The following is a 19,014-nucleotide window of genomic DNA, read 5'->3' on the forward strand; positions in this document are numbered from 1 at the left end:
AATGTGGTGGATTATACATGGAGCTTCAGCACCTCTACTTCAAACAATCACCATAAAATTGCTTGGTCAAATTTCATCCTCATCTTGTTGTGAAAGAAATTGGAGCATATACTCGTTCATCCAATCAATGAAGAGAAGTAAAATTACTCCACAACGGGCTGAAGATTTAGTTTACGTGCATATAAACCTTCGACTTCTCTCAAGGAAAACTCCAACTTATATGGAAGGAGACAACAGGATGTGGGATGTTGCTGGAGATGGATTTGAATCTCTTGAGGATATGGGAATATTAGAAATTGCTAATCTTTCACTTGATGAGCCTGAATTAGAAGCTATGATATTTATTGAAGATGATATAGAAACTCAAAGACAAACCACTGAAGAAGCTAATCCTATCATTCCTTCTATTGAATAATTGAAATTTCATGTGCTGGACAATTTATCTTCTTGTTTTTGTTGTTGTACTAGACATTTCAATACTTAATGCTTACTTTTATTTCAAATTTTTTTATCATTTCAAATATTACACTTTGATTACTTTATTAATTTTTATGTATTATTTATATATTATAATGCCGTATCCGCGCCGTATCCGTATCCTGTATTTTTAAGAATTGGCGTGTCCCGTATCCGTATCGTGTCGTATCCGTATCGCCGTATCCGTATCGGTGCAACATAGGTTGTTGGGAAGTACAAATCAAATGGGAAGCATGATAGAAACTAATACACCCGTAAACATGTTTCGTCCCAAAAGCATAAGCCTATAGAAGCGGGCCAACTACTTGGTATTTCTACAACAATTTATTTTTTCAACTATCCAATTTTGACTAAGCTCAATTACTCTCACATGTATTAATAATATATACCTCAAATGGGAGCTCTCTACATGAACCATCACTTCTCATACATAAGTTATATAAACACTATCAAGTGTGATGCACTAAGAGAATAATTAATAACATGGTAAAACTATGAGACTCGCTTGCTCTTGAACCTAGCTCAAGTATGATAGAAATAACTAAGATGCAAAAGAGCCATAAACCGCATGATATACTCAATCCTAGCCAAATCATTGATTTTGATACCACTTAGTGTGGAGCATCAACAAAACAAAGAGCTAAAATTGAGCCTAATACAATAATAATAAAACCAATTTTTAATCCAAAAACTTAAAACCAATAGAAGAGGGCTAATCATTTGGTGATGGAGGTTGGTGGTGGTAAGATTTTATGAAAAGGCAATGGCATATGGCGGAAGTACTCTTGAAAAGGATCAATGGTTGGCCTTTATCTTGCATTGCTATGTAGATGATTGTGGGGGAAGTAGGATATATTGGGTCGGGTTTAGCTATGGGTTGCCTATTGATGTGAATCAAAGTAGGAATTGCATTTGGAAATTAAAAGAGAATTGTCTAAAGCATTGTCAATACAAATTTATTACCAATAAAATAGAGGATTAAATTTATTCTAAGTAATCAACTTGCTTAGGCGAAGATTTGCTTTGAGATCACCAAACAATTCATAATATTTCAAGATAAAAGAATTACTCAAATGCTCATAACAAAATCCCACAATTAATAATGAGAAAGTTTCACCTTGAGCACCCTCTCACTCGTCACTCTTGGGCTTTTAGCGGAGAAGAAAGAACCAAACGAAGATGGAGAGCACCACTACGGAAAAGGAGACGAAAGACTTCGTTACCAGAGAGGTAGCCGACGGTGGAAGAGGTGGTGGATGGCGCCCGATGATTGTCCAAGCGTAGCCTCGAAACTGTCGGTCGAAGATGCTCACGAGAATCGGGACGACTCGCTCCAAGTATTCTTTGACTGTGGCGTCGTCTTCAAATCCTACGTCAAAGCACGGAGATCGTAGGATATTGATGCTCCCGTCGGCGTTGAATACTAATCCTCACTCAAACTCCGGATCCGCCATTCAACATTGGAGTGCGGAAGGAGGGAGACAAGAGGGGGAGGGTTGGGCCGTGAGCTAGGGAGGGGTTTGGAGGAAAATCTGAAGTTGTATTTCAGATTTTTGATGGGGAGGAGGGAATTAGTTGCTTCAAAATTTTCCCTCAATTATGTGGAGAGAGGAGCAGCTAATAGGGGAAAATTAATAGAGTCATTAGTGGGTGGCAAGTAGAGAGAGAGAAGGCTAGGTGGGGTGGCCGGCCATGCAAGGAGAACAACAAAAGGAAAAGGATTAATTAGTGGGGCCAAGGGAGTTAACTAAAATCTGATTTCTGAATTTCGGATTTAATTAATTTAGGAAGGTTTCTAAATGGGGGGAGAGAAGAGAGGGATTTGAAATTTGAATTCAAAATAGATTGGGCCTCATTAAATCCTCTTCCTAAATATGGTGATCTATTTTAGGAAAGAAATAATGAAGGTTTTAATGTTGAAATTCAAATTTCAAAGGGGGAGGGGGCTGGCGGGATTGCATCAGGGGAAAAGGGGTGGGGCTAGGTGAGAGACGGCGGGCTCTGGATGGGCCGGCGGCTGGCCTAGCCGGCGGAAGGAGGGAGGAGGGGGGGAATCAGCGGGTCCTGGGTGGGCTTTGGCTGAGTCGGCTGCAGGAAAACGAGAAGGGGAGAGGGGCGGGTTCGGGTGGAGGGGATTTGGTAGGGAGAGAAGAAAAACAGCAAACAAAAATAAGGTAAAACCAAGAGCTCACCAAGGTGGCTGTTGGGTGTTTCGGGTGGAGCCTCTCCTAGGTCTCCTCTCTTTCTCTCAAGCTCTCAAGCAAGAAGACAAAAGAAAACTTCATAAATTTTATTAATCAAACATTAAGCTCATACAATAGGAGGAGACCCCTTTATAAAGGTCTCAATAGCATGAAAATAAAAGACACATGCCCATCGGGCTACAACAAACACTATGCCTTCATAAGGGTAAAATAGTCACTAATGCATGAAATAAAAGATACATAGAAAAACATCATAAAATGACATGGCAGCATCAGAAATATAAGCTCCCAATCGTAGCCGTCGATCTACGATTCCTTCGCCGATAAACCTGCCTAAAATGTCTGTCGATGACCTCATCACCTATATTTTTACCCATCAAGTAATGTAGTAAATCACCTAAAGTTCTATCAACAACTTCTGTTTAAACATCAATCTAAGAATAAAAAAGCCCAAGAACATTTTAATTATTTTTTAAATAATTTTCAAAATATCATCCAAAAATGACATAACCTAACATCTATATATGAAATAATTATTAGCAAAAACATCATACAATTATATAATTTGTTTGAAAAAATAATTTGGTGATATATGAAGCATCATTTATTTTAGAATAGGATAAGAATAGTACAATTTTATAAAATTTATCAGCAATAAAAAAAGGCTACCTTGTCCCTTCGGCTTTCCAAGTAACCATAAAATAAAATCCATAGAATTCCGAAGTTCGAAAAGAAAAGCAATATATTTCCCAGAGATTTGTTTTACAATTTTGGTCAACAAGTATGATAGTGTCACATTATTTTTTCAACATATCTTTCTAAGTGAGAGCCAATAAAATTTTCTTCCCACTAAATGACTAGCCTTATCTTTTTTCTAAGGGTTCAACAATTCCACCTGAATGTAATTCAGAAATCAAAAAGTGCCTCAAAGAAAATTTAAGAATATAAAATTATTTTCCATTATATAAATATCCATTAACCGCAGAAAAAAATGCTCAGTAAGAAAAAAGATTTATCATTATTTTAATTGTATATATTATAAAAATAGGACAGAGGGACAGGATGAACAATCTCCATTAATTCTTTCCAATCCAAAAATTACCAATTCTAAAGAAGATATCACTACAGTAACCATAAATAATGCATCAACATGCTTGTTTTCAATCTTATGTCTATTCCTAATCTACAACAACAACAACATCAAGCCTTTACCCCACTATGTGGAGTCGGATGCATGAATCTCATGTCTATTCTTGATCACAAAAGAAAAATCTTGCAAAAAATCAACTCATTTAACATATTTAATGTTTAATTTTCTGTGTATTAATGAATTTAAGCACATAACGATCAAAATTCAAAATAAAATCAGTATACAACATATAATGTCTCCAATATTTCAAAAACTATAATGACATAAAACTCTTCGTCATAAGTGAAATATTTAATTATTGAGTTTCCACTGAAAAATGTTATATGGAAGTTTTTTTACTAAGCAAACCAACAATTCCTATTTCAGGTGCATCACAAGTAACTACAAAATCTTTAAGGAAATTAAGCAATCTCATAATAGGTGAAGTAGTCATCAAAATTTTCATTTATGAAAAAGATAAATCAACAGTATGTATCCATGAATCTTCAAAATATCAACGATAGGTCGCATGATGGTGTTAAAATTCTTAATAAATCTCCAATAAAATGTAGTAAGTTCATGACAGCTCATAACACTAACAAGGCTTATAAGAGTTGGTCAATCAAGAATTATTTTTATCTTAACAGGATCAAGTTGGACCATTGGAGGCGAGTAGAAGAAACAATAAAACCCAAAATATGACTTTTTTTTTTAGAAAAATTTAGCTTTCTAAAATTGAAATATAATTGTTTTTCCCTTGATGTTGTCAAAAGTAAACCCCAAATAGTCAATGTTTTTTTATCAACTATGAAAATCAAAATATTATCAAAATCATCATTATGAGTTTTCAAGGAAAAGGTCCACAAATTCTATTCATCATTCCAATAAATATGGTTGGAGTATTAGGTTTAAAGGGCATAACAAGCCATTCATATAATCTATCTGAAGTTTTAAATATATTTTTTTCATTTATCTCCAAGTCTAATCCTATCTGATTGTAACACTTTTTTAAATCAATTTAGAAATAAAATAGTTAGTCTGAAACTAGATCTAGCACATCATCTAAATTACTTAAAAATCAATACTTGATGGCTATTTTGTTAACACTCCTCTATCCACGCATTATCCAAAATCCACCCTTCTCAAGGATCGGTAAGTTAGGTATAGCACAAAATACTAGGGCTCTCCTAAGTAATCATTTCTAATATAGAAGTCAAATCAGCATGTCATGTTCTGTGGGGTCAACTTAATGGAAGGTATGGAAGTTGAAAACCTAGTATAAAGTCAATGGCATGTTGAATGACTCTTATTTAAAGTAACTAATCAAGAGCAATGTCAAAAAGCTCGGTCAGATGATGATGATGATGATGATGTCATGACATTCATGGCTGATGTGAGGCACTAATCAAAGATCTTGTAACTATTATGCGCACGTACTAAATTTGTGTTACATCACTTGGTATTTCTATAAGACTAACACATTTTTTACCTATCTGATCTGGGACAAGACCCAATACTTTCACAGGCCCTAATAAAACCTGCATTATAAAATAAATAGAAGCCTCAAAAGCTCTGGCAACCAAACAGCATATCTTATTGGTTCAACAAGCTTGAGAGCCAAACCATGTCCTATGAGAGCAGTACAGGGGAAATTTTTGAAAGGAGAAAAATTGATAAATGTTTTAGGAATAGGAGCATGAAAATAATAAAATTTAAAAAGGAGCAGAAATCCAAACAGGGATCACGTTTTCTGAAGAAAACGCAAAGCAGGGTCGCATTTTATGAAGAAAATGCGATGGAGGATCGCGTTTTCTATAGAAAATGCGAAGGGGCTTTGCGTTTTTATTGAAAATGCGAAGCACGTTCGCGTTTTCTTCATCGCCGGACCCCTACATTCGAGAAATCAGGCGGATTTACGCGGACGTGGCTTAGTTTGGGGCTCGGACCCGGCGAGATTGATCACGGGATTGCTTTCCCGTGAATCAATAGTTGGCGCCTTAATAGTTCGTCCGTGGATCAATAGTTGCATACAGTCAAAGGAAAATTATTTTTTTAATGCTGCATCTTGGCTATAAATAGTGCGAAAATGGAGATTAAAATACTTGTTTGTTTGAAGTTGAGCTTAAGGGAACGGCTGAGTAAAAGAAGGTTAGTATATAAAATTTTTTTAAGATCTTTGAATATGCAATTTACAAAAATTTTTGCACATTTTTTAATTATTTTATATAAGTATCTGCATATTGTTAAAGTTTTTTTAAAAAATTTGTTGAAAATTTGATGTTCAAATATTGTTCAAATATTGTCATGAAAAATTTTGGGAGTATTGTTTAAGCAATAATGTTATAATTGAAATATTTTTATGTTTATGATTGTAATATTGTTCAAATCTTGTCATGAAAAATTTTTTAAAGCAAATAATAATGTTAGAATTGAAATTTTTTTGTATGTTTATGATTATCGTGCTTTTTTCCCCCTCAAGTTATGATTATCGTGCAATTTATGATTATGTTTCCCCCTCAAGGCATGAAGTGAAATTTTAACTAAATAAATAATTGAGAAAATGATTTTTTTTGTAGAGAGAGAGAGAGAGAGAGAATAAGAGTGGGAAGTTGAGTTACATATAAATATTAAACATTAAAATTTTCTATTTGTAAAATACCTATCTAGTTTTTTTGGAAAAAATAATATTCTTATAATTACTAATATTAAATATTAAACTTATATGTTTAGTTTAAAAATAAAAGATTAATCTCATATAATATTAAGATTGAAATAGTAATGTAATTTAATAAATAATTTTTTAAGATAATAAAAATTATATGGTTTAAAAATAAATATAGATGTAGAGAGGTAGAGAGAGTAAGAGATGAGGAAGAAAAAATTAAATAGATAGAGAGGTTGACAGAGAATAAGAGAGGGAGAGAAAGAGAGAGTAAGATAGGGAGAGATATGTGATAGATTAAAAATTTTCATAATATGAGATAGAGAATATAGAGGTAGAGAGATACAGAGATTTGGAGATAGATTAAGAGAGGAATAGAGAGTATATTAAAAATATAAATCGATATGATTTAATATGTAATTATTAAATGAAAATTATTTAAATAAGTATTTTAAAATTTTTAAAAATATAATAGAAAAAATAACATTTAGAAAAAAAATAATGTTTAACATAATTAAAAAAAATTGTTGGAGATATTACATATTTGAGATTAAATTATTGAAATATTAAATTCATAATACATAATAAAGGACTTATACATATATTAAAATTTGGTCATAAGAATTAAAACCATATATGTATCATTTAATATTTAATTTAATGTAAAATAGATAAATTAATATTTAAATGAATGATTGAATTAAGTAGAATTTTTGTTTCAAATATTCTGCCTTTGATTACTCAACTTAATAAGAACAAAAATATTAAAACTAAGCATATATTTGTAGAGATGTTTAGATTAAAAAACCGCCTCAAACAGATCCTAAATCTAGATCGTAATTACAATTAATTGGGGCAGATTTAAGCAGTGAATTAACTTAAGTTTCTATGCGCCCGAGCCAATACAACCGTATACATCGAAAGACAAAAAATTCTTAATTAAATAATTAAAAAATTTTACTAATCAAACTATAAACCTCAATTTATCCGGGCATTCATCCCACACACCTTCCTCAAATGGCCACTTAACATTAAAACTTAAATAGTTGTAATTAAGTTATAATTATTGATTAGATGCATCCAACACGCTATCTAGCTTTTAAGGTAAACTAAAACGCAGATGCTGTGGCAAAGTTAGAATAATACACTTCGTTTGACATAGTTTTATATGTGATGTACAAAAATAAAGATCAAATTGACCCAAAAAAAATTCATTAAAATATTTTGCATTAGATGAAAAATAAATCTATTGTTAATAATTAGAGAAAATATATTGCATGATCAAAGTGGTGCAATTTATTAACAATTAATGGTTTATTTTAAGATATTATTAGAGGGAGATAGATAGGGGTCGAGTTAGGACGTTATTTGAACAATACTCCCAAATTTTTTCATGACAATATTTGAACATCAAATTTTCAACAAATTTTCTAAAAAAACTTCAACAATATGCAGATACTTATATAAAATAATTCAAAAATGTGCAAAAAATTTTGTAACTTGCATATTCAAAGATCTTAAAAAAACTTTATATACTAACCTTCTTTTACTCAGCCGTTCCCTTAAGCTCAACTTCAAACAAACAAGCATTTTAATCCCCATTTCCGCACTATTTATAGCCAAGATGCAGCATTAAAAAAATAATTTTCCTTTGGCTGCATGCAACTATTGATCCACGGACGAACTATTAAGGCGCCAACTATTGATTCACGGGAAAGCAATCCCGTGATCAATCTCACCGGGTCCGCGCCCCAAACTAAGCCACGTCCGCGTAAATCCGCCTGATTTCTCGCGTGTAGGGGTCCGGCGATGAAGAAAACGTGAACATGCTTCGCATTTTCAATAAAAACGCAAAGCCCCTTCGCATTTTCTATAGAAAACGCGATCCTCCATCACATTTTCTTCATAAAATGCCATCCTGTTTGCGTTTTCTTCAGAAAACGTGATCCATGTTCGCATTTCTGCTCCTTTTTAAATTTTAATATTTTCATGCTCCTATTCCTAAAATATTTATCAATTTTGCTCCTTTCAAAAATTTCCCCGAGCAGTACACTCATTTTCTTCAAGACTTCAGATGCCGTAGAGCACATGCACAGAAATGCAATAAATGGAATTCTGCTCAAGTTATGTGCTCATAATCACACTCTGATGTGTGTTTTCAAGGTGAGAAATTGAAACCTTTGGCACTATATTATCTAAATTTCTTATAAGGAGTAGAAGCTTAAGGCAACATTTAAGATTGTACAAAAGGTAACAATTCTTATATCAACCTAACATTAATAACAAGTAGAGTTACAAAAAAATAATAAAAACAAAAATTGCCAATCATTTTTCCAACTTTATCCAACATATACTATCAATATGTGGATGACATGCTTTTTTGTTGGTATTGAATAAAAGATAGTATTCTAGTAAATTCGAGATGTAGGTTTGCTGGGCCAATGAGATACAACATTCTACATTTCTTTTTTATCACAGTAATAGTTGTATCATGGATATACAATGGTCAAATCAAGAACTGAAAGAAAGTTTGTCGAATAGAAACTAGATTCTTGTTTTGTATGAATTCGAAGTTATCAACATAACAATTATGATGAGTTCGAAGTTATCAACATAACAATTATGTTTCGTGTATCACAGTAATCTTTTCAAGAAAGTTCACCATAACGCAATTAGTTACCTGTTTGCCAATAAGTTCACCATTTTTGTAAGCAACAAGACCATTTTCAGCAAAGACATAATCATAGTCACTGATAACTGCACAACAAGACGTGTCTTAGACCTAGAATGACAGTATATCAGAAAGATCTACTTCAAAATGTCATAGCTACAGGAAAACACAAATTAAACAAATGAAAATGTCAGGGCTACAGGAAACCACAAATTAAACAAAAATTATGATATCAACTTCAGAACTATATCAAATAGTCCAAATCAGATAAGTAAATGCTCAGTAAGCACGCTACCATCGTACTCATGAGAGATGATACGTCAGGTTTACAATGAGTTGAATGGACCCTTTCCATATCAAGAAACGATTATATCTCTGACAATATCTGCAGCAATTTAGTAGTAACTTTTCCTTTAAGGTTAGGCCAGTTAATAGATTGACCTCATGAATATGTCTAAGTTTGAATACGAACCTCTTGAATGGGAATCTATTGCATAACTACTGGGCTACTAGGAGCTCGACTTGTAAGGAAATCCTACTATATTAATCAATTTGATGTATGTGGGACATTTTGTTGCCAGACATGTCAAACGCTCTATACACAATATGATTATTTGAATTTTTCTAAAAAAATAAAAATTACTGGTCACAAGATTCACTTCCACTCCGTTATAGGATATATAGATTTATTTGTTGCATAATGAAGGTAAAAGACATAAGATTTCCTAGGTACTTGGTCTCCAGGGATTTCTTCTCATTTCCCAAAACAATATCATGATAAAAAGGTTGTCAATAGTGAGCAGTCAATAGGGCTATTCTCTACAAGGGGTGAGGCTTATGTACCAGCGGAGATTTGTGATGCCCAGGACATCAATCCATATTCCACACCTGCTCCAGGAGTTCCATGGGAGTGTTGTTGGGCGTCATTCTAGGATGCAGAAGACTTACAAGAGACTTGCCGCAAAGTTGTATTGGAAGGGGATGCACAAGATGTGGAGAAGTTGGTAGCCAGTTGTGAGATATGACAGAGGAACAAGTACATGGTCATAGCTCCAGGAGGATTATTGTAGCCCTTAGCTTTACCAAATTGGGTATAGGAGGTCTCCATGGATTTTATAGATGGGTTAATCTAATCTGAATGGTTCACAGTGATCCTAGTGGTAGTAGACAGATTGAGCAAATATGCTCATTTCATTCCCCTGCGACACCCCTACACGGCAATGACAGTGGCATCAGTTTTCATCAAGGAGGTGGTCAAACTGCATGGGATATCGGAGTCTATAGTATCTGATAGGGATAAGGTGTTCCTTAACTATTTTTAGATGGAGTTATTTAGACTACAAGGGATAATATGAGGAGCACCACCTACTACCCGCAGACAGACAGGCAAACGAAGGTGGTGGTAAACAGGAACTTCAAGACATATCTAAGATGTTTTGTGTTAGAAACACCTCGACTTTGAGCCAAGTGGTTAGCATGGGCAGAGTATTGTTACAACACTTCGTATCATTCTACTTCTCAGATTACTCATTCAAAATGTTGTACGGACGAGATAAACCTCACATGGTGCATTTTGGGCAAAGTAGCACTCCAGTTTCTTCAGTAGAAGAATACTTGGAGTAGAGGGGCAGAGTGTTAGAAAATTTGAAGAGGCATATGTTGAGGGCTCAGCAGATTATGAAGAAACTGGCAAATGGGCATAGGAAGGACATCCAGTTTGAGGTAGGGGAGAGGGTGTTCTTAATGTTACGGCCTTACAGGCAAAGGATAGTCATCAACAGGAGAAATGAGAAGCTTGCCCCAAGGTACTTTGGGCCATATGAGATATTGGAGAGGATTGAAGCAGTAGCATATCGACAGATAGTACCATCGACAAAGACTATACATCCCATGTTCCATGTGTCAAAATTGAGAAGAGCAATTGGAGATCATGCAGCTAGTTCTGAGTCACCGGTGACACTAACAGAGGACTTAGAGATGGTATAGAACAACTGGAGTTGATGGGGGTTCACCAGCGAGAAAAGGGAACTAAGGAGATTCTGATTAAATGGAAGAGCCTACCGGACTACGACACTATATGGAGCCATATGAGAGAGTGAAGTATCAGTTCCCAACCTTTCACCTTGAGGAAAAGTGATTCTTTGGGAGGGGGATATTGTTAGACCAGTCCAGCAGCCTTAGGCAAGGGGCCGGCTCAATTTTATTCAAGGCGGACGAAGGTGCCCTTGGTATAGCCGACCCCATAGGAGGGTCCACTATTTGAATCTTGGAGGGAAAGGAGGGGACGGCTAGGGCAAATTAAGCAAGGGCTATTTAGTCTTTTGGAGTGGGGTTATTGTGTTTGCTTTAAATTAGGTTTTGAATTAGTGTAAGGGTTTTTTCATTTGGATTATTGCTGATTTTTGTTTTGGTAATTGACATTTTGGGGCTCTAGCAAAGGGTTTTTTCATTTGGATTATTGCTGATTTTTGTTTTGGTGCTTGACATTTTGGGGCTCTAGCAATGTATAGAGAATTGGGAGAGATTGATCCTTCTCTCGAATAGAGGATCAATTGTATCTTGGTATTTTCATTCCACCTTGATCAATTAATACAATATATCTATTGTTTTCTGGTTTTGTTTGGAGTTGTGTAAAGATTTCTCGCTAATTTTCAAAGATTGATAAGTTTCACTTGAAATCTACAAGCATTTCCTACAATAAAACTCCCACAAAATATGTTTATGATTAAATAATATCTTCACCAAGCATGATTATTATAAATATTATGAGAAAAATTATACAATTTGGAATGACGTTTAAAAAAACTTCGCAGATGGCAAAGCATTGTTATGTTGTATGCATTGATATTGCGGAAGAGCTAACCTGACTTCCCAAGTTGTTCTGATATTTTAACCAGATCAGACCCTCCAACGACACCAACTGTAACTACCTGCCATACATAAATGCAATGAAAAGATGCATGAAATATTTTTAAATTTTCAAGAAGCTTGAGTACAATAACTAACAAATTCAAAGAAGGATTTTAAAAAGTTAATGGTTTACCTTTCGTAGGTCTTGCATAAATTGTAGCATCTTCGGAGTTATAGCCTATGAAAAATGAAACACTGATCAAAGAAATGTTCGAATGATATTCAAAAAGTACATTATTGAATTAGAAAAATATCTCATATTTTAACACCAAGGAAAGCTCTAAAGCTAAAAACCAATCCAATGGCTTTACCTAGGACCTGATTTCTAATAAGATGATAAAACGTCAAGCTAAGTTTAAGAGCAAGAGCCACACGTAAAATGTGTTCTCCCAGAAGACTAAAAAATCATGGCCTAAACAGCAAACTAGAAGGTCAACATTGCAAAATCCACATTCCAGCAAACTAGAAGGTCAACACTACAAAATCCACATTTGAAATCTTGGGCATATTAGTGTTCCCCGCAAATAGAAAGCAAAAATTAGTAAGTAAAAACCATTATACCTTTCTGGGAGCCGTGAGTGTACCATCTACATCAAACAGCACAATAAGCCCTGGCATCCTCCCAGTCATTCTGTCTCTGCAATCATTTCATCAAAAACAAAAGCTAAGTGAAAACAGACTAATCATCAGAAGAGGGCTCACTGGCACTCCAAATTATCCCATATAAACTCTCTTATAACTAAAATTAATTTCACGTAAAAGATCTTCAAAATATTGCACTTCCCCACGCCTTATTTGACCAGAGGATTTTACCCTCACAAGGAAAAAATAATAATGGGATACAAAGTCACACTTTGAACACTCAAAAAAGTCAACTACTTATCCTCACGCCTCTCAATGTGATGAAGGAGAGGGCTAAGGAGCAGTCCTTTCTTAAGACAAATTAAGTTTTGTTTTAATCATATTTTTGTAAATTTAGGTCAGGTCATATTTAGAGATGAGATAGATTAGAATTTATTTAGATATGAGATTGAGACTATAAATAGGCATGAGCCCCCATAATTAACAAACTCTATTGCTTACGAGAGATCACTCTTGATTAACGATGTTACTTGAGCTCAAATATTTAGGCTTGGACGCAACATTTAAGTTTAAAGTTAACGGATGGGGAATCGAGACAAACTAGACCTGATTAAGATCTCACATTTATGTCATCCTGGGTATACCGGTTAACCCAACCTACCAATGTCAGATAATTCTAGGCCATAAAGCATAGGAAGCTTGATTAGCAATTACGAGTTTCCTTCATTCGGGTATCTCAAGTAAACAAAGGTTTTGTGCATGAAAAAGATGTGATTTTCACGTTTGACATAGCTCATTCACCAACATAGGATTGGTCATAGCATTCTTCACTAAATAGTTCAAAGGCACACAGTCTATGATGCACAGACACAGACACGGCGACACGGATACGACATGACACGGACACGGGACACATCAGCTATTGAAAATATAGGACACGGACACAGGTTGGACACGGTATTATAGTTTTTATATTTAAAAAATAGTGTATAAAAATTAAATAAGTATAATTTTAAAAATAATAAGTCAAAATAACTAGAATTTATGCTTAAAATGATTAGTATTAGGATGTCGAGAGTCAGGCGTCGATGCCGTTTAACAGTCACCGAGAGAGGAGTTGAAAATACCTTCACTATCAAAAGAAATGAAAATGAAAATATTCGATGATTGGGTATTAAGTGCGGACGTTGATTTTGTGTTGTGGATAAAAAATAAGAAATTTAGTTTAGATTCTGTCAATTACAAGAAATTATATTTAAAAAAATTCATAAAATATTTAAGATACGCATGTTCGACACGTGTCGAAGGAGTGTCGTGTCGGATACGGCGTCAAACACTGCACGTCTCTTTGAGGAGAAGTGTCGATATGATCATTTGTGTTTCAAAAGCATTAGACGTGACTAACAAGAACTTAGAGGCATAATATGAACAGTAATTATACATTAGTTTCAGTTTAGCACACAAAAGCGTGTCTAACACACATATGGAGTTTTAGTTGATGGGTTTAAATTTGATCGATGGGATTATCATTATAAGAGCTAATCAAAATTTAATTTGGGTTGGGGCTTCAATCCATTGTAAGGCTTGAATTTGAACTTGCCTTTATCTAATAGATTGGCTTTTGCGTATGCCTGATTAATTAGGTCATGTAGACAAGTTTTAAGCTGGCTCTGTTAATTGGGCTAGGGCTTACTAAGGAAAGCCCAATTTTAGATTTTAATTGTTATGTAGTGTGTTTCAATATACATATTGAGACAATTCAGTATGACCCTGAGATCAACTAGGAGTCAATAAGATTAAACCTAGGTCTTTGACATATTTGTTTGAACAATTGGGTTGATATTATAAACATCTAAAATTCTAAATGTGCAGTAGGATGCTTTGTATAAATCAATGTACTTGGTGTGGACAACAATGCAATAATATGACTGAAGGTTATTATATTATATCTATGAACATCTAGGATGTCTACATGAATGCTTTGATGTATTGAAGCATCTTTCAATGTGAATTCAAATGTATAAAACAATTGGAAGTTTTAAGAAACACTCTTTTTAAGTTAAGTTGATGATAATTTATGATAATTTAAAACTTTATATGATTCAAACACTATTACTTATTAATTTCCTTTTAGGACTCATAGATAAAAACAGTCTGTTGACAACTTCCTTTCTAACTAAAATAGGGAGTGGATAAAAAGAAATGTGAGATCATGAGGGAGAGTGCGAGAGGGAGGGTGTCCACTCCTAAGGAGTGAGGTGAGGGAGAGAGGGGAGCATGAGAGATGGAAAGAGAATGATAGAAGACATCTACGTAAAAAAGAAGAGATAGAGAGAGAGAGAAATCCATTGTGGGAGTTATTGTGTTGTTGACATCAAAGCAGTATATATATATATATATGTTAAAAAGTCATCTAGGCAGGTATTGTGAGGTTGGGGTCATGCTAATTAGTTTTCACAAGCATAAGAGTGAGCTCATCAATGTTGTCTTCATTCTCAAGGAGTGAACAATTTGGAATGAGAGCATCAAAAAGGAAACCCCCTCCCAAACCTAAAGAATTTTGAGTGTTGTAGCAAGGAGAAACTATTACGTGAGGAGTCCGGATGATAGAACCATCTAGATTTGCTGATTATTATAAATACTCAGTAAATGAGTAAATACTCAATAAATACTCAGCAAAATAATTACAAAATCTATGAGAATACTCAGCAAATACTCAGTAAATACTCACAACTGAATATTTGTTAAGTATTTGTTGAGTATTTCAACTGCTCTCTCGTCTAGACTTCGCATGTAATAATTTCTCTGTAGCAATGAGTCCTAACATTATAAAAGTAGTTGGCAATCATTCACTTGTAGAGTAGGCGCAATAAATTGTCTTTTTTAAGTGTGGGGACCATAATTTGTGAGTAAAAAAGGTGTGTCACATGGCATCACCGGAGCGAATGGCCATGAAGTTGAGAAGCTTTTTACAGCCAAAAGAAGATATCTTTAAGATTTGAGGGATGAATCCAATCAGGTATGGAGGAAATTAGAAAGATGCGTCGGGAGATGTTCTGGTCAGATACATATTATGATATTATTAAGCTTAACTTGAGTCAAAATAGGCGACAAGTGTTCTGTAGCTAATCGATTGACCGAACCTCGAGCTGATCCGTATTTAGAGGCTGGATAGTTCTGGCTAGATGTCATGTAGCCATCTTCTAAACCTAATTGGAATTCGGTCAACTAAAGAGCAGACTGATCGAATCAAAATTCAAAATTCTTGTAGCACGTGGATGACAAAGATGGATTATAAGAAATGAGGCATTAAACTTACCCCTTGATTTTGAAACCTAAATTTTAGGTGCTTTGAAATGAAATTAGAACACCTTTTGAGTGAGAAATCTTCTTCTTCTTCTATGTATTTATGTGAGAGCTAATTTCCTTTGTTGATCCATAGAGAGATGGTAGCGGGCAGCCTTGAAAAGTTTGAACCAGCACTCAGGATGAAGTGGAAAATCAAGAAGGAAAAGGAAGCAAAAGCTGCGGTTAAGGCAATTACAAAGGAGGCTATGACGGAGGAGGCAAGAGGAAGTTGCAATGAAGGAGACAGCCGAGGAAAGATGAGTCGGGAGGAGTACCGTGCGCCCGGACGTAGCTGTGCAAAAATCTGTCTTCCGTGGAAAATATTCGGCGCTGAAACTGTAGCGGCGGCGACGCGCATCCATCAGCAGTGACTGGATGGAAACGGCGCACCGTAACGTGAAGCGAAGATTGGGTGCAATTAAAGAAAAAAAAAAATCATAAAGCCCAGTCTAGTTTCTATCAAAAATAAACCCCAATTTTCTCACATATTCGCTGTTGCAGATAGCTCAGAAACCCGAATAGAAGCAGCTACAATGACATTCTTACCGAAAAATACCTCGTGAGCAAATGCGACTCCCGTCGGAGGATCGGAAAACCTACTAAGGCTCACCTTAGTACGGTGGCCAGGGGCGGCAACGCGTAGAAAGATCTCTGCAATGAGAGGAAACGTCGTAGGTCGCCATCGCCGTGAGAAAAGAGAATATATTATGTTGCCGATCCAGAGCTCTGGTGACCTCGGATTCCTACAGGCGCCCACGTTGGATGCTTTCAACGGGACCATACGCATGTGAACAGAGACGACCATGAATCATGGAGCTGTATAATGATTTTGTTCCATATTTATCGCAAGTGTAAATGTTATGTAAAAAGAATATTGTGAAGTTTTTTGAACGAGTATGTAAATGTATGTATTTTTTTTTTAGTAAAAAGAAAATAATAGAAAGTTTAAAAATGACAGAGGTGGGTGGTGGTGGTCGACAGTTGCGGTGAACAGCGACAGGTGCTAGTTGCCGACAACCATTGGGGGAGGTGGGTAGAGGGCAATGTGGGTCTTTGAAAGAGAAACTGCAAGCATTGGTTAAAATGCAAAGGATGTGATCGCATTATCTTGTAGGATAAAACAATTATAAGCCTTTACACTTTATGTAAGTATACCAATAAAAAAGCATATATAATTATATATACGTTATCCATAAAAATATAATAACTTCCGCTTACGCATCTTGATCTATATATATCTAAATTACTAAGGAATGTGTAAAACACCATTTTAAAACATTTATCGAACTATAACGTTATCCGCCCAGAATATTTTTTGTTTGATTAAAACCATAAGACTTCAAATTAGATGGTATAAAATTTTCATAAAATATTCAAAATGTTCATAATTTGATTCCTATAATGCATGTTTTTGTGGATATAAGCCATTTTCTGGTGCATACGTACATGTTATGGTATTGTAACCACAAAAGAGAGTCATAAGGGATCATAATTTTTTAAGATTATGTTTGTATCCGAGAAAATAGAAAACTCATATGAATTATTCTATTTTACTCTGTGATATGAATTTCAGTTTATTAAACTATTCAATATTATCATTTGAATCTTTGAATAACTATTATTCTCTTATTACTACACAATGATTTATTATACTGCATTTAACTACTTTAAATATTCTAAAAATATTTAATAAAAGAAATATTTAGAAATTTAGATCGATACTTATGTTATGCTAAGCTGTTGTAGTTCACTATGATTTTGCTTCTGATTTTTAGAATCTGGTAAAGGGAATAAGCCTATTGATTAACAATTTTTGAATTGGGTCTATTTTTGTATGTATTTTTATGTTTTAATTTTTATATAGTCATGACTAGTTCTTAAATTATTTGTTTTGTTTTTTACTTTTTAGACATATACAGTAGAAATTTCAAGTAGACATATATTGTAATGTAGATCATGTTTATACATTTTAATGAAATGAAAGAAATTATGTAGATAAGTTTATTTCCAGTATTCTAGATATTTTAGTAACTCTATAGTCTGTTGTTGTTTAAAATATATATTGCAAGAGAAACTACAATCGTTAAAAAATTAGATCTTAGGATTTGTCTGTTTAACTCAACACGATATGAATCTTGTTGGGTTAAGTTGTAGCACTTTTGACTCTATAGTTTAACGAACGATATCCTTTCCCCTATCAATACCAAAGCTTGAACTCAAAGCCATGTGAGACTTTGATCGACGTCCTCTCCTCTCGGCGTTGAATTATGAGGTCCTCTATCGTATTTTGATCATGTGCTCACAACTTGCTTCTAGATTTATGGTTTTATGCTCAGTTGAACAAAATAGATATGTAGTAAATACTAAGTAATTAAAGGGAATGGATATGAATCCGCAAATTAACAGTCATCAACTATAAGTTCATTATAGATGGAAAGAATATTAATAAAAGTAGGGGTGCATGTATATATTGGACACGATCTGAAAACTCGACATGAAAATTTTGGGTTCGGGTCAACCCGAACCCGAAACGGGTTAGGTTCAAGTCCTGAATTTTGAGCAGTTTCAAATTCTGGGTTGGGTTCGGGTTGACCTGGAAACCCTATAATGATCCGGTTTTGACTCGGATCGGCGTATTTATGGGATTTAGCCAAAGAAGCGCATGAAACAGAGAAAGTTCTTCACAACGAGCGAACTCCTATAGTTGCTTTCGATCAAAATCTTGTAACTTACGATGCCACTGGAAGGAAACGTCATCCAAGGAGCAAAGTCACTCGAATAGCAAAGACCTTCACAGCGAGCAAACTCTCGTCGTCGCTTACGATCAAAATGTTGTAACTTCCAATCCGACAGGAAGAGAATGTCGTCCAAGGAGCGAAGTCAAACAACAACGAAGGAGCTGGCAAGGCAACAAGAGAACAACGAATTCCCGTAGTTGCTACGTTGCTTCCGATCAAAATTTTGTAACTTCTGATCCGACGGAAAGAGAACATCATCCAAGGAGCGAAGTCGAACAGCAACAAAGGAGCTG

General features: G+C 34.7%; 1 protein-coding gene across 6 annotated transcripts in view; it reads right to left on the reverse strand.

The window, feature by feature from the left end:
• LOC110097581 (phosphomannomutase) overlaps positions 1–16,743 on the reverse strand; it is a 24,715-nt gene extending 7,972 nt beyond the window's left edge. The window contains exons 1-5 of one of the 6 annotated variants that reach the window (XR_003700441.1): positions 16,594–16,743; positions 12,615–12,690; positions 12,187–12,231; positions 12,007–12,073; positions 9,153–9,229 (exon numbers count right to left, since the gene is read on the reverse strand). Coding sequence is in view for 2 of the 6 variants with exons in the window: in XM_028694034.1 (XP_028549867.1) it covers positions 9,153–9,229; positions 12,007–12,073; positions 12,187–12,231; positions 12,615–12,690; positions 16,259–16,341 (348 nt within the window). In the remaining 4 variants the exon portion in view is untranslated. Of the gene's footprint in view, positions 1–9,152; positions 9,230–12,006; positions 12,074–12,186; positions 12,232–12,614; positions 12,691–16,258; positions 16,397–16,529 lie in introns of those variants that run through there. The other 5 variants (XR_003700440.1, XR_003700439.1, XR_003700438.1 and 2 more) reach the window with 5 other exon arrangements.
• Between the last annotated feature and the right edge of the window lie 2,271 nt (positions 16,744–19,014).

This window comes from Dendrobium catenatum, unplaced genomic scaffold (assembly GCF_001605985.2).
Source record: "Dendrobium catenatum unplaced genomic scaffold, ASM160598v2 fragScaff_scaffold_390, whole genome shotgun sequence".
NCBI lineage: Eukaryota > Viridiplantae > Streptophyta > Magnoliopsida > Asparagales > Orchidaceae > Dendrobium > Dendrobium catenatum.